The sequence below is a fragment of the Conger conger genome, chromosome 12 (assembly GCF_963514075.1).
Source record: "Conger conger chromosome 12, fConCon1.1, whole genome shotgun sequence".
In the NCBI taxonomy this organism is placed as follows: Eukaryota; Metazoa; Chordata; class Actinopteri; order Anguilliformes; family Congridae; genus Conger; species Conger conger.
The window spans coordinates 23,701,995-23,714,233 of NC_083771.1; the positions used below are offsets into that span (position 1 = coordinate 23,701,995).

A 12,239-nucleotide genomic window follows, 5' to 3' on the forward strand; every position below is an offset into this window, starting at 1 on the left:
ATTGTGTAAAAAGCACTTACTGTGTTCTCACTGTGTTCTCTCTAATTTCTCACTATTTGTGTTACACATGACATGGGAGGTCTAACTTTCTTTAGATGAGGCCTAATTTAAGTCAAACCTATGACAGACTAAAATATTACATTAGATATAATTCACATTTGGGCATAGAGAAACAAACATATGTGCTCCTATCCTCTTACCCTTCTAAGACTCAGATCTTCACTTGCTGACTTTTGTGAATGGTATTGTGCCAGAAGTCCCCTTATATTAGAACAAGTGTTCCATTTAAATCAGGGCACGGTCTGTAAAACGACCTTTTCCAAAACATTGCGCTCTAACAAATGACGGGTCATTTATGCCCTTGTGATTGGGCGAACGCTCTATAGTTCCAGGAAAAACAGTTATTTAAAATGATGTCGTACTTGAACTACATTCTCCAGCAAAATAATCGAATTTGGCCATTTATTCATATTTACTGAGTATACCTGCATTTCATTTGTATAGATCACATCGGGGATAAAAACAGTATCGGAGAAAATCTAATCAGAAATTCTGGGACGTGGTGGACAGTCGCATGCAGTCTGCCTTCTGAAATGCGGCGAGGTCACTGCCTTGCTTTTCATGATGTGTCTTTGAAATCTATCCGAATCACATTAAATTGGATATAAAGATGTGCAGACACATACATCACAGTAAATGGAGTGCTGGACCGGTGCTCGTGGAGAATCCCACCTCAACAATCGGGTTATAAAATCGGCTTCAGATCCGATTAATAATTTACAATCCTGTTAGGGGAGAACAAACATTTCTGTTCAAGCAATTTAAGTTGCGGAATTGTTATTAAACCCGGGTGCTTATAGGGACCGGGAGATGGTCTCGATCTGAGAGGCAGAGATGCTGTGAAATGTAAGCTGGCTCTAGCACTCTGTGCCGGAGAATAACTCAGCGCTATTTCACACTCGCTGCTTTCTTTATTAAACTACCGTCACAGTAAACACACATTACCCGCTCTCATCTTTTCAAGCTTTTTTATTTATTTAGGATCACGGAACCCACTCCATCGCTGTGTTGGCAGGGTGACTTTTTCGCCCAGCTAAGAGTTTCAAGGTTCGCCCTGATGAGGAAATGATCTTCAGTTTCGCAATCAAGCTATTAGCAGGATGAGCTAGTCATATTCCAATCAAGTAGTCAATGATCCTTTTAGCTCCTCCCTAACATTAGGGAACTTTTTTCAAAAGGGATAGGAGACTAAAGCCATACAAGATAGAGTTGCTGTTTTGATTTGGTTATAATAATCTGAAGTACATTTTAAATGTTGAATGTTTTAAATAGCATGTTTGCATGAAAGCAAAATGGTCACGATGGCTCACAAAGACAAAGCATTTAGACAAAAACACCTTTGACACTTCTTTGGCATTGTCTATCTAACACTGAATTTAGAAAAAAAAATTCTAAGAGGTCTTGTCCTTGGATGTTTTTATTGTGTGTTTTAGTCTCCATTAACATTGTACATGGCTACACAGTTAAATTGTTAAATAATTATCTGAAATGATTTAAAGGATAATTCATTCTAATTGTCGGATGTCCTTTATAAAATACAGTTTTTGTTTAACCATTATGAATTCACTTTTGCATTTATGAATGCATTTTGGTTTGAGAAATGTGTGCTGTCTAGTGTTCTTTTATATATGATGGTTGAGATTACTGAAACTGTTATTAGTTATGAAAATGATTCAATCGTTTTTTATTTTTTATGATTTGTCCCATGTCTCACCGGGTACAAATCATCACCATCAGCATTTTCATTCACAACTTTGTTCATGTTGAACTTGCTTTTAATCACGCCATTTCAGGTGACTAAACTGTAGTGTATCAGTTTATTTCATGTGTTTACATTTGCTTTCATTTTCTTGGCAATGTTTGTCTGGCCAAGAATGCCCCCTAGTGGTATATAATCATTAGTACAATTCGGTCAAAACGGAAAAGACATGTTAAATCAAACCATACATCAATTCGACAGCACTGATTGTAAATATTGTTTTAAAAGAAACATTTTCCTCGGTTCAAGAAAGTGTCAAATCAAAAAATTCATTCCAAAATGGTTCCAGTCAAGTAGCCAACCATCCAGCAGGGCCAGTTAAACACATAAGAAAGGACTTATTAGCTATTAAAGAACAGGAGAGAAATAATTTAACACTACCTTATATTAATGTGTGCTTCAAGAGTATGTGAGAAAAGTAGTGAGAGTGAGGGGTAGTAGTGAGATTAAGTTGCAAAGTTGGCAAAACTGCCAGTCACTTTAAAGGAGCCAGACTGAAGTGGCTCTGAATCAGGTCAGTACTGATTTCTCAGTCATACCACCATTGTACCGGTGCACAGAATAAATGGAAGAGTGGTGTTTATTCTGAAAACATTAAAAAAACTGAATCACATTATTTCATAAGTGTTGAAATGGTTCATTTATTTCACAAGCTGAAACACCCAAAGGCAAACAGCTTTTGATATATGGGAGACAGTTTTATCAGGAACTTGAGACTCAAAGTACACTCTCAGAAAGCACAGCTGACGGAGAGCTCCTTACATGCTGAGAGTTGCAACAAGTCCAATCGTATCACTGAGAAAACACACTTATGTTCCCCGATACATAATAAGTCTCCACAATTATCTGCCAGTGGCACGGATTAACAAGGTTCCGATCACCAGCCAAATCTACACAATAGCCGCCATGGTGATTGCATGAGAAAGCACTTTTGCCGCAATTTAAATCAATACCAGTTCCTCTCTTCTTCATCAGTAAGCAACAACACCTGTGACACTGGAGACAGCAACTAGATGCAATGAAACGTAAAGTAACTTGTTTCGTTTCCAAATGCCTGAAGCCACTCAGACTATGATAGTTCACTCAGTGTGAATAGGTCCCTACTTTTAAAATTGTGGAGAGGAACTAGCCTGTTTACAGTTAATGGGTAATGGGTTAATAGAGGAATGCACATTATTATGGATGCAATATAGAAAACTGTTCCACAATTTTTTATAAGAACACCTAATGTGGGGCTGAACATATCCAATTCTCACTCTAAATAGGATACATTACATTAGAAAGCATAGAACTATTTTCAACCACAGCTGTTTGTTTCCACACCGCAGCCCACAGCCAAGTTTACAGACTTGTGAGGGAGGAAGACCGTTCATTTGTGGTTTTGGCATGCAGTTCTCCCGTTCCTTGAGCACTTAAGAAAACAGACTTTGAGGATCGCCAGCCCTTCTTACCTTCCTGGGCGACCACTCATTGAACTCTATCTCCCTATCACAGATTCTTGCTGATGCTGCCATTTTATTTTAGCTTTCACAAAAAGAGGAGTACTTAGAAAAAACCCTCCCATGACCATTATTCGTAAAAGCATCTAATGGTATGACATATGGACATACTGCAATTGTTGTAGGAAACACACAAACACAATGGACATCCTATAATGGATAAATAAGTTAAATAATTGACATTTGTATTTCAGAGCAGAGCATCAAATTTATTTCACGTTAGCCAAATGTACTTGCATGGTTTTGGTGAGACTTCGGTGCGCCCCTCACAGGTCTCTCATTCTTTGAGATTTCTCACATTATTATCATGTACTTTAGATCATGCTGGAAAAGGGTGTCCACTATTGTTTCATTTACGTTTCATTTTCATTAAAACTACAAACTGCAAGTTCAATTTAATTCACATTCTGAGAGAGAAGGAGTCTTGTTACAGGGCCTTGTTACAAGCTGGCTAACCGGCATGGTTATTTAATTTGTTGATTTACTGTGTGAATGTAACCTGTGGTCAGGTGTGCAACAAAAAAAATAATTCTTTTACTTGTTACTCACTCATATTCATGATAAAAATGTCCATTATTTTCAGGAGCAGGGGGTTATGTCTGATATGTTATTCCGCCCTCAGAGCATCTTCTTCTAATGTGCTTTGCGCCCCCTGCCGTAAACCTTCCCAACTGCAACCTGGACATGTAAACATGTATGGCGCTTGAAAATAAATCTTTAGCTAGTTTGTAGCGAACTTTCACTTTAACATTCGCTGCAATATCCAGATAAAATACAACGGATAATGCATGTGTAGCCAATGTCAGCGACTGATACATTTAATTACACATCATCTTAACATTATCTGAACACCAACTACTATTATCGTTCATGGATTGTATTCTGCCCAGTATTCATGTATCTTACTTAGTTCGCTGTACTTTGAGATTTCTCACATTATTATCATGTACTTTAGATCATGCTGGAAAAGGGTGTCCACTATTGTTTCATTTACGTTTCATTTTCATTAAAACTACAAACTGCAAGTTCAATTTAATTCACATTCTGAGAGAGAAGGAGTCTTGTTACAGGGCCTTGTTACAAGCTGGCTAACCGGCATGGTTATTTAATTTGTTGATTTACTGTGTGAATGTAACCTGTGGTCAGGTGTGCAACAAAAAAAATAATTCTTTTACTTGTTACTCACTCATATTCATGATAAAAATGTCCATTATTTTCAGGAGCAGGGGGTTATGTCTGATATGTTATTCCGCCCTCAGAGCATCTTCTTCTAATGTGCTTTGCGCCCCCTGCCGTAAACCTTCCCAACTGCAACCTGGACATGTAAACATGTATGGCGCTTGAAAATAAATCTTTAGCTAGTTTGTAGCGAACTTTCACTTTAACATTCGCTGCAATATCCAGATAAAATACAACGGATAATGCATGTGTAGCCAATGTCAGCGACTGATACATTTAATTACACATCATCTTAACATTATCTGAACACCAACTACTATTATCGTTCATGGATTGTATTCTGCCCAGTATTCATGTATCTTACTTAGTTCGCTGTACTCCTAAGTCTTAATGTAGCAACCAACTTCTTCCGTCCGCAGAGACTTCCCGGTCCCGCCTCGCAAGTCACGAAGTTCCGTAGAATAATCAACTGTCTTTCGCGGTTAGCTATCAAGAAAGCAGCATGGCGGAGCTCAATACCAGTGTTTGTATCTCAGGATTTGTTCTTGGGTCATTGATGTTTCAGCACTTCAACAGTGACTCTGATGCAGTAAGTGTAAATACCATACAATCAGTTTCGCGGAACGTTATGATAACTCGCGAGCTAAGATGAGAAGCTTAGCCTAGCTAGCCTAACCGTTACCATTGGAGATTAATCAGGCATCAATTGATACTCCTTGGTTGATAGCATGCTTAGCTACATTATTCGTTAGCCATCTGGAATTACCTTACTAGCTGAATGGTTAATTTTCTTGCCTGATTGTGGCCGCAGCGGAAACTATGTACAGCTAAGTTAGCATTAGCATGTTAATTTAGCTGGGACAAGGAATTCTGTATATTTTCCATTCAGGGGATATCGGCAGCTAGGTAGGGGACAGCTTGGTCCAAGCCAGAGGAAGATAAGTCTAACAGATACTAGCTATCTAAGTTAGTTGGGGAGCCAGTTACTTACTAAATAACTTAACGATAACCAATTGGCTCGAAGCTTAATTCGCTATCTAACGTAAACGTGTGAGACTTCTCCGTTTTAAACTTCCAACGCTAGCTGTTAACTTAGCTAACTTTATTGGTAGCTATCTTTGTTAAAACAGGATTCATCAGGAATTCTGTTGGACTATATGTATAACGTTACTTATGGTTGCAGGAAGGGTTTATTCTTGGGGAGTGCAAAGCTGAAGAGACGAGCAATATCACCGACTCCCAGATAGATAATATTCAATTCGAGCACTTAATAAGTGAGTATTACCAGCGTCTTGTGTCCAGACACTGTCAACGTGTGCCAATCATTCTATGTGTTATTAACGTAACTGGTCTGAATGATTTGTATGAATAATGTGTAACACTGCTGTTCTCTGCTCTCCCATTACAGACATTGAAAAACACATTCCCTGTCTCAGACTTGGCAGGTCAGTAGAGCTGTAGTATGTTGCCACTTAAAGGAATGATTCTTTCGATCAGTGTGGTGTAATGCATTATTGATAGATGGATGTGGTTATGTGACTTAATTCACGGCGCGCAAAAGTCTCATTTCTGGTGCACGTATTTATTTTGTTCTACTTTTGCCTTTTCACCCATTAGTTTCTATAATAACATTGGAGAGGTGAACCCGGATGACATACGGCGTATTTTGTCCTCTTGTAAGGAGGTAAGAGTGTGACCCCTGCTTGTTAACAGACATTCAGTTCAATCACAGGCTGGCTGTTGTCAGACTATCCTGCAGGTGGAGGAGTAGAATGTGGCGATCCGGGGTAGACCAGATTACGTGTGTTGTGCAATGCAAATTCTTTAAAACGAAATTGGAGGCAGATTACAGTAGAGAGAACCAACATTCAGTTCTGTAGCAACTGCCCTATTGAGCATTCAAGTGTGCCAGCGTCAATACATGTGACATCTGTGGCTTCGCAGTGTGTTGCGACATCTGTGGTGTCATAGCGTGTGACAAAACCGCACATTTTTAGAGTGGCCTCCAGCACAACGGTCACACTCAGCATCTGGTTATGCCACACCTGTCTGGTGAGCAGATTATCTTAGAGAAGGAGAAATGCCCATTAATGGAATTCAAAAACATTTGATGACAAAACCAGTATTGTGCGCGTGGGACCTTTTATACAACATAGGACCAATACATGTTGCATATTTTTGTTCAGTGTATTTTCTTACTTCTGCATAATGAATAGCAGTTTCGATTATGCAGACATGCACACCTCTAGGTGTAGTGTAGGATATCAGGTTTAAGAAGATTTGGAAAGTTTTGTTCAGTACATTCTCACTACCATGATTAGCCTTGTATATGTATGCCATAGATTATAATGGCACTTATATATAGTTACATATAGATATTGTTATATATAGGCATTGTATTAGCTATTGTATTGTTGTACTCTGGGTATTCTAGCTGCTAACCGTGGTATGCTAGTTTAAGTTGATTTATTCTTCAAGGGTTCTAATTGTATCTGTATTTTCACACTTGTTCTTGTGTTTGATCTGCACTTCGTTGTACGTCGCTCTGGATAAGAGCAACTGCTAAATGCTTTGTAATGTAATGTATCCTTTTGTTTGGGTCTTTATTTCCTAGGACAGAGTGATTGGTTGGTACAGACAACGGAGGAATACAGAACAGCGAATGACCTTCAGGGAACAGTTGGTTCATCAGAACTTGAAGAAAGCATTGTCCAATCACGAGCTGGTCTTCCTGCTTCTGACACCAACCAAGGCCACGCCTTCTGGCTCCACACACCGCCTGGAGTACTCTGTGTATAGGTCACATGGAAGGTCAGCACTAAACTAGGACTAGGCTGGAGGCAAATCATTTTTCATGTTCCATTCATTCTAAATCGTAAACAGTCTCGATATATTATGGTTCCAGTTTGGTGTGCTTACCAGGGCTGTCACCAGAAGCAGCAAATAATGGAGAGTGCGCACTATGTACAGTTGCCCTCTCAGCCATCGTAAAGGTGTTCTGCAACTACACACAGCGGTCTTGCACAGTCATTTTTCTATAATTTCATAATTGGTGCCAGTGAGCTCTGAAACACAGAAATCTCCATACAACCCCTCCGAATTCAACCATGAGGAAATGTGAGTTTCAGTTTGTGGCAGTTTCGTTCAGTGTTATTTTCTTCTTAACAGCCAGTACCATAATCTCCCAGTCCTGGTCAGTAACCTGGGAATGTTGGAGCAGCAGGACTATTGGCGGTTGTCTGTGCCCTGTTCCTCATTGAGCTCCTGCCAGGCAGTGAAGAAACACAGGTGATGTACCCAGAGCTGTGCACTTAGCAATTAGAGTAGCAATTACTTGTTCTTCGGGGGGTTTATTATATTACCCTTATTAATGAAGAAATACAGAAACACAGTTTCAGGCCCCGTCTGCCTTTTGGGCCTTGAGTCATTGATCTTATGGCTGAAAGTTCTCTCAAAAGTGCTAAAGCTCTTTATGAGCTTGTGTGCAAGCAAGTCTTCTGCATTTGGTTGAGACATTTTGGTCTGAAAATCTGCATTTAGCATCTCAGTAACTAGGAAAAAGTCACATTCCTGCTATTCCTTATATGATGTGTGGGTCCTCCTCTCGTCCTGTGCAGGTCTAAGTTCTTCTGTAAGGATGGGTCCCTGAGCGAGGTGAATGAGATCAACAATATGAATGACACCCTGCAGACTGAACTTCAGGTGAGCAGGGGCTGCATCACAGAGCAGGATTAGAGGGTTAGCTGGATTACTGTACCGAGTAAAACCTGGACCAGCTCTTTCTACTTCAGTCCGTGCTCCAGATTTTGTAGGGTTCTCGGATTTAGTCTGGAGTCATTCCGCTAACTTGTCCCTGTGTGTGATTTCCTGACAGGCCGCCTGTGTCAAGCTGGAGAAAAGCGAGCGCTCCATCGAGACGTTGCTGGCAGACATCTCTGCTCTCAGGACAGCAGTCAACGAGAAGAAGCAGAAGCAAGCCTGCGAAAGTAAGACATGGGTCACATATTATGTATTAAAGAGGATTTGGGGAGGGTTAGTAAGCACTTTGTCAAAATTGAGACGTCTCCCTTCATTCATTGTGCTCAGGAGATGTGATAGTGCTACACTGAGCTCGCAATCATTATCTTTTAAATTTTAAATTAAATTGGTGAAATCAGAGCTCCACCCTTCTTCTTTTTTTCCGTTTCAGTACACCTTGTTCTAACGCTGCAATTTCACATGACTGTAGATCGCCGTATAACCCACCAGACATTGTGCTTCTTTGCAGAAGATCAGCTTCGAGCTTCAATCCCGCCGCAGAACGTGATGCTGTGCGAGGCCATGAGGACGCTTTTCCCACAATCCCCTCTGCTGCAGACCCAGACTCTCACCCAGGGGGGCGCCCCGGCAGTGGAGTTCTGTTGCAGCGCCTGTCACGGGTTCGACATCTCCTCGTCCCTGCCCCTGATCGAGACCCACTGGGACGCCCAGGCGAGGAAGTGGAGGACGGGCAAGCAGGCAAGGAGCTGGGGGAAACGCGGCCTCGCAGAGGAATTCCAGCAAACGAAGAGGAAGAGGAAGAGGAGGGGGGCCGACACGGATAGCGAAGGACCGTTGATGCTCAGCGGGTCAGAGACCGAGGATGAGCTGCTAGCCTCTCAGAACGGGAACCAGGAAACGTCCAACTCTCCGGTGTTTTGAAGACCCCTAATGCCATTCTGCCTTGATGTTTGACCTTTTGTTCGCTTATTAAACTGATCTACAGACTCACAATTAACAGTGTAAAACTAGATGTTGACTAGACTACCTTTTTAATTTCAAGTTGTGTGCACGATAATCAAGGGTGGTTTTTAAATGAAAATGGCAGACCTTTAACAAAGCAGGACAAGCAATGTCCTCATTTGTTCCAGTGCTAATCTAAACTCAGGTCAGGGAGACAGGTGTTAGTCCAGGCAGCTTTATATGGAAACATTCCAGTCACATTTGTACTGTACCCACCAATGATACATGTGAACCCTGCAGCTGTAGCTTATGATGTCAAAAATGTCAAGCCAATTTAAATAATTATGAGAAGTTGGCATAATACCCAGAAATGGCAGCCCTTGCTGTGCACCTGTGAGATGTGGATTTTGACCTGAAGTCTGGCCTGCTTTATGCTCAACAGTAATCAGGTTTAGATTGATTTAATTTTGTATAATCAAAGGTCTTGACCAAACTGGTATACAAACATCAATGGCTGCACTCTCCTGAATCAGTGGTTGTACTTCTAGCAATGGGTGCTGATGAATATGATTGGGCCTAAGTAATGGGGGGAAATGCATTTCTGAAAGAAATTGTGTGTTTTCTCCCTGGTGTGTGTGCACAGTTAAAGAAAAAAGCTAAACTGTTTGGGTGACTTTGCATATTTAAGCAGATTATATTCTTTAATTAAAATGGTCTTTCAAACATTTGGCTTTCCATAATATGTTATGTTCATAGACACCATAAAGCATGATACATCTTTATTAACTTTAACCGGGCCAATGACATCCTTTTCAATGACTGGAACCAGACGGCAAGCAAATACTTTCAGAAGATATTTTGTACAATTGAAAGTGGTTATTTGCAGTATTGCAGGTGGCATTTCATTGGCTGAGGCTACTCCGGGTGTCTGATATTGCAAATGTTGGGGTCTCGTAGGAAGATGGGGTCTTTCAATGTCACCGACATAAAACCTGTCAAGAAAAAAATAAATTCTCAGGATTATTATTCTCACACCTACACCTTGAATTACTGTTTCATTTATTTTACAGGCTACTGATCTTAAAAATGCATCTTTGCCTTTGCATTGTTAAAACACTTTGCATCAAACTTTGTGGGGAAAAAAGGAAGAGAAACCTTTTGACCAATATGCTAAGTTTTGCCAAATGGCAGAAAATTTAAAATATGGCCGACACTCTGGGTCCTGAAGGCCAGGAAAGAAACCTAAGAGCTCAGGTTGCATCTGAAAATTGATATTATGTCCATCCATCCATCCATCCATCCATCCATCCATCCATCCATCCATCCATCCATCCTTTACCTGATCTATAGAGCATGGACAGGTGTAAGCACTCTGGCACAAACCTCACATAGTCCATCAAGAGTCACTTAAGATCAGTGAAATGGCAAAGCAAGGGACAGGACCAAAGAGCTGTGGTTTTGTCCAAAAAGTTAAAGTTAGTACCACCCTGTGGCTTTCTCCTGCCAGACTGCTGAATCCAACTGCCTGGGCTAGGCTATGTCAATACTGAAGCTAAGCATGGCTGGATTGGTTAGTAGTGAAGCCAAGTAGGGCTGGGTTTAATTATTTGGCTGGGCTATCCCCTGGGAACAGTAAGCTGTTGATTGAAGTGCTGATTGCAGGACAATGGTTTGAGGTCTTCTCTCTAGTTCCCAACAGAAATACTAATATTAAATATATTAGTACATTATATTAGCAGTCGTCACAATTGCTACAGAAGCACCATATGACTAATTAGCACTTGGGTTTGGTTAATTGTTTTGTGTGTGGTTTGACAATCCATAAATATTGTATGGACATTTTACCAACGGGGTAGAAAAGAATAGATGAAAAGCCTGATGAACAGCCAAAACCAACCTACCCATGTGTTGAGCTTTCTTTATGGCCTTTGATATTTCTCTCTGTTTCCGACCACACAGCCCTGGTTGGGAAAAGTAATATTCTGTTTGTTAAAACAATCCTATTTCACGGTGAATAAAATAATACATAATACAAAAAAAGTGCTACCTGTTATGTGCCGGCCATAAATGCGACCTGTATGTGGTGATACGAACTGAGACAGAAGCTGTAGAAGAAAGGTGGTCGGCTTTCAGAAAGGATTTGAAACGGAAACTACACTTGATGATAAATCAAGATGATATTAAAACGGTAACAAAACTGATTCAGAACAAACAATCTGTCTTCAGAATGAAAACAATGAATTAAAGCAGACCTGCACATTTTTGTATTCCACCTTGATATTGCAGAGAATGCAACCCTTCTCCGGTTCCTTGAAAGGATTCCCTATCTTCACGGGCTGTGTAGATAAGTAGAAAAATTGTTACATTACTTCACTTTTAACATAAAGGATTTACTCTCTGGTTTCAGTGCTCAGCAGTGCTAACATCTCAGAGATCTTACGACATGGATTACGTCGGCACAATTGTACATAACGGCCATGATCGTGAAATCATTTAAATCATACCCTGCATGAAACATCCCAATGTTCTAATGAACATAATGAAATTCCCGAACTCGAGACATGCAGATTGCCTTTGAATGTCTTACCATATCAGCCTCGCTTTTCCCGATCTCATGCGCCGTACTGGAAATCCTTCGGACAAACTGCCCTAAATGAGAGAAATGCAACCCGAAAAAGACTAGCTAGCAGGTTATTTACATCTGATTGAGATTATGGTAGTTAGCCAGTACTAAATCGCAGCCGTGAAACAACGACGAGTTAGCTAGCTTGTAACCTTTGCTTTGATTAAAACATAACTCATGATTCTTACCTGTTACAGTAGTCGAATGTTTTGCCGTATGCTGCGAGAGCACATGATGAACAAACCGACTACCCCTAACAACGAACATCTTATAAGCACCTTATTGTACTAGATGCAGCTTAGCTAGCACTTTCAAGTTATTCGCATGTCTCACAGCACTCAATGGCTGCTCCTGTCATTGCGTACGTCTCGAAGTATTGTCCCGTCGTGAAACTGAAATGATAAAATAACGTTCCTAG

At 40.5% G+C, this 12,239-nt stretch overlaps 2 protein-coding genes across 2 annotated transcripts; one reads left to right on the top strand and one right to left on the bottom strand.

Annotated features, from left to right (window-relative positions):
- Window positions 1-4,576: 4,576 nt before the first annotated feature.
- On the top strand, window positions 4,577-10,238 carry abraxas1 (abraxas 1, BRCA1 A complex subunit). Its single transcript, XM_061262674.1, has 10 exons — window positions 4,577-4,649; window positions 4,917-5,086; window positions 5,681-5,771; window positions 5,906-5,942; window positions 6,115-6,181; window positions 7,112-7,308; window positions 7,666-7,785; window positions 8,115-8,199; window positions 8,372-8,483; window positions 8,765-10,238. Exons 2-10 carry the CDS (start codon window positions 5,000-5,002, stop codon window positions 9,175-9,177), a joined length of 1,209 nt encoding a protein of 402 aa, XP_061118658.1. The 5' UTR covers window positions 4,577-4,649; window positions 4,917-4,999; the 3' UTR covers window positions 9,178-10,238.
- mrps18c (mitochondrial ribosomal protein S18C) lies at window positions 9,863-12,221 on the bottom strand. Its single transcript, XM_061262675.1, has 6 exons — window positions 12,010-12,221; window positions 11,786-11,847; window positions 11,451-11,534; window positions 11,246-11,303; window positions 11,100-11,159; window positions 9,863-10,190 (listed from the first exon to the last, which is right to left on the bottom strand). Exons 1-6 carry the CDS (start codon window positions 12,086-12,088, stop codon window positions 10,114-10,116), a joined length of 420 nt encoding a protein of 139 aa, XP_061118659.1. The 5' UTR covers window positions 12,089-12,221; the 3' UTR covers window positions 9,863-10,113.
- Between the last annotated feature and the right edge of the window lie 18 nt (window positions 12,222-12,239).

What these genes read in the sequence shown, in the direction of transcription:
- abraxas1 (XM_061262674.1), top strand. Translation starts at nt 5,000, where the DNA reads ATGGCGGAGCTCAATACCAGTGTTTGTATCTCAGGATTTGTTCTTGGG. An exon ending in TCAATTCGAGCACTTAATAA is followed by an intron (nt 5,772 to 5,905) that starts GTGAGTATTACC and finishes CTCCCATTACAG; the next exon opens with ACATTGAAAAACACATTCCC. An exon ending in CCCTGCAGACTGAACTTCAG is followed by an intron (nt 8,200 to 8,371) that starts GTGAGCAGGGGC and finishes ATTTCCTGACAG; the next exon opens with GCCGCCTGTGTCAAGCTGGA.
- mrps18c (XM_061262675.1), bottom strand. Translation starts at nt 12,088, where the DNA reads ATGTTCGTTGTTAGGGGTAGTCGGTTTGTTCATCATGTGCTCTCGCAG. An exon ending in GGAAAAGCGAGGCTGATATG is followed by an intron (nt 11,535 to 11,785) that starts GTAAGACATTCA and finishes TTATCTACACAG; the next exon opens with CCCGTGAAGATAGGGAATCC. An exon ending in AAAGAAAGCTCAACACATGG is followed by an intron (nt 10,191 to 11,099) that starts GTAGGTTGGTTT and finishes TTTTCTTGACAG; the next exon opens with GTTTTATGTCGGTGACATTG.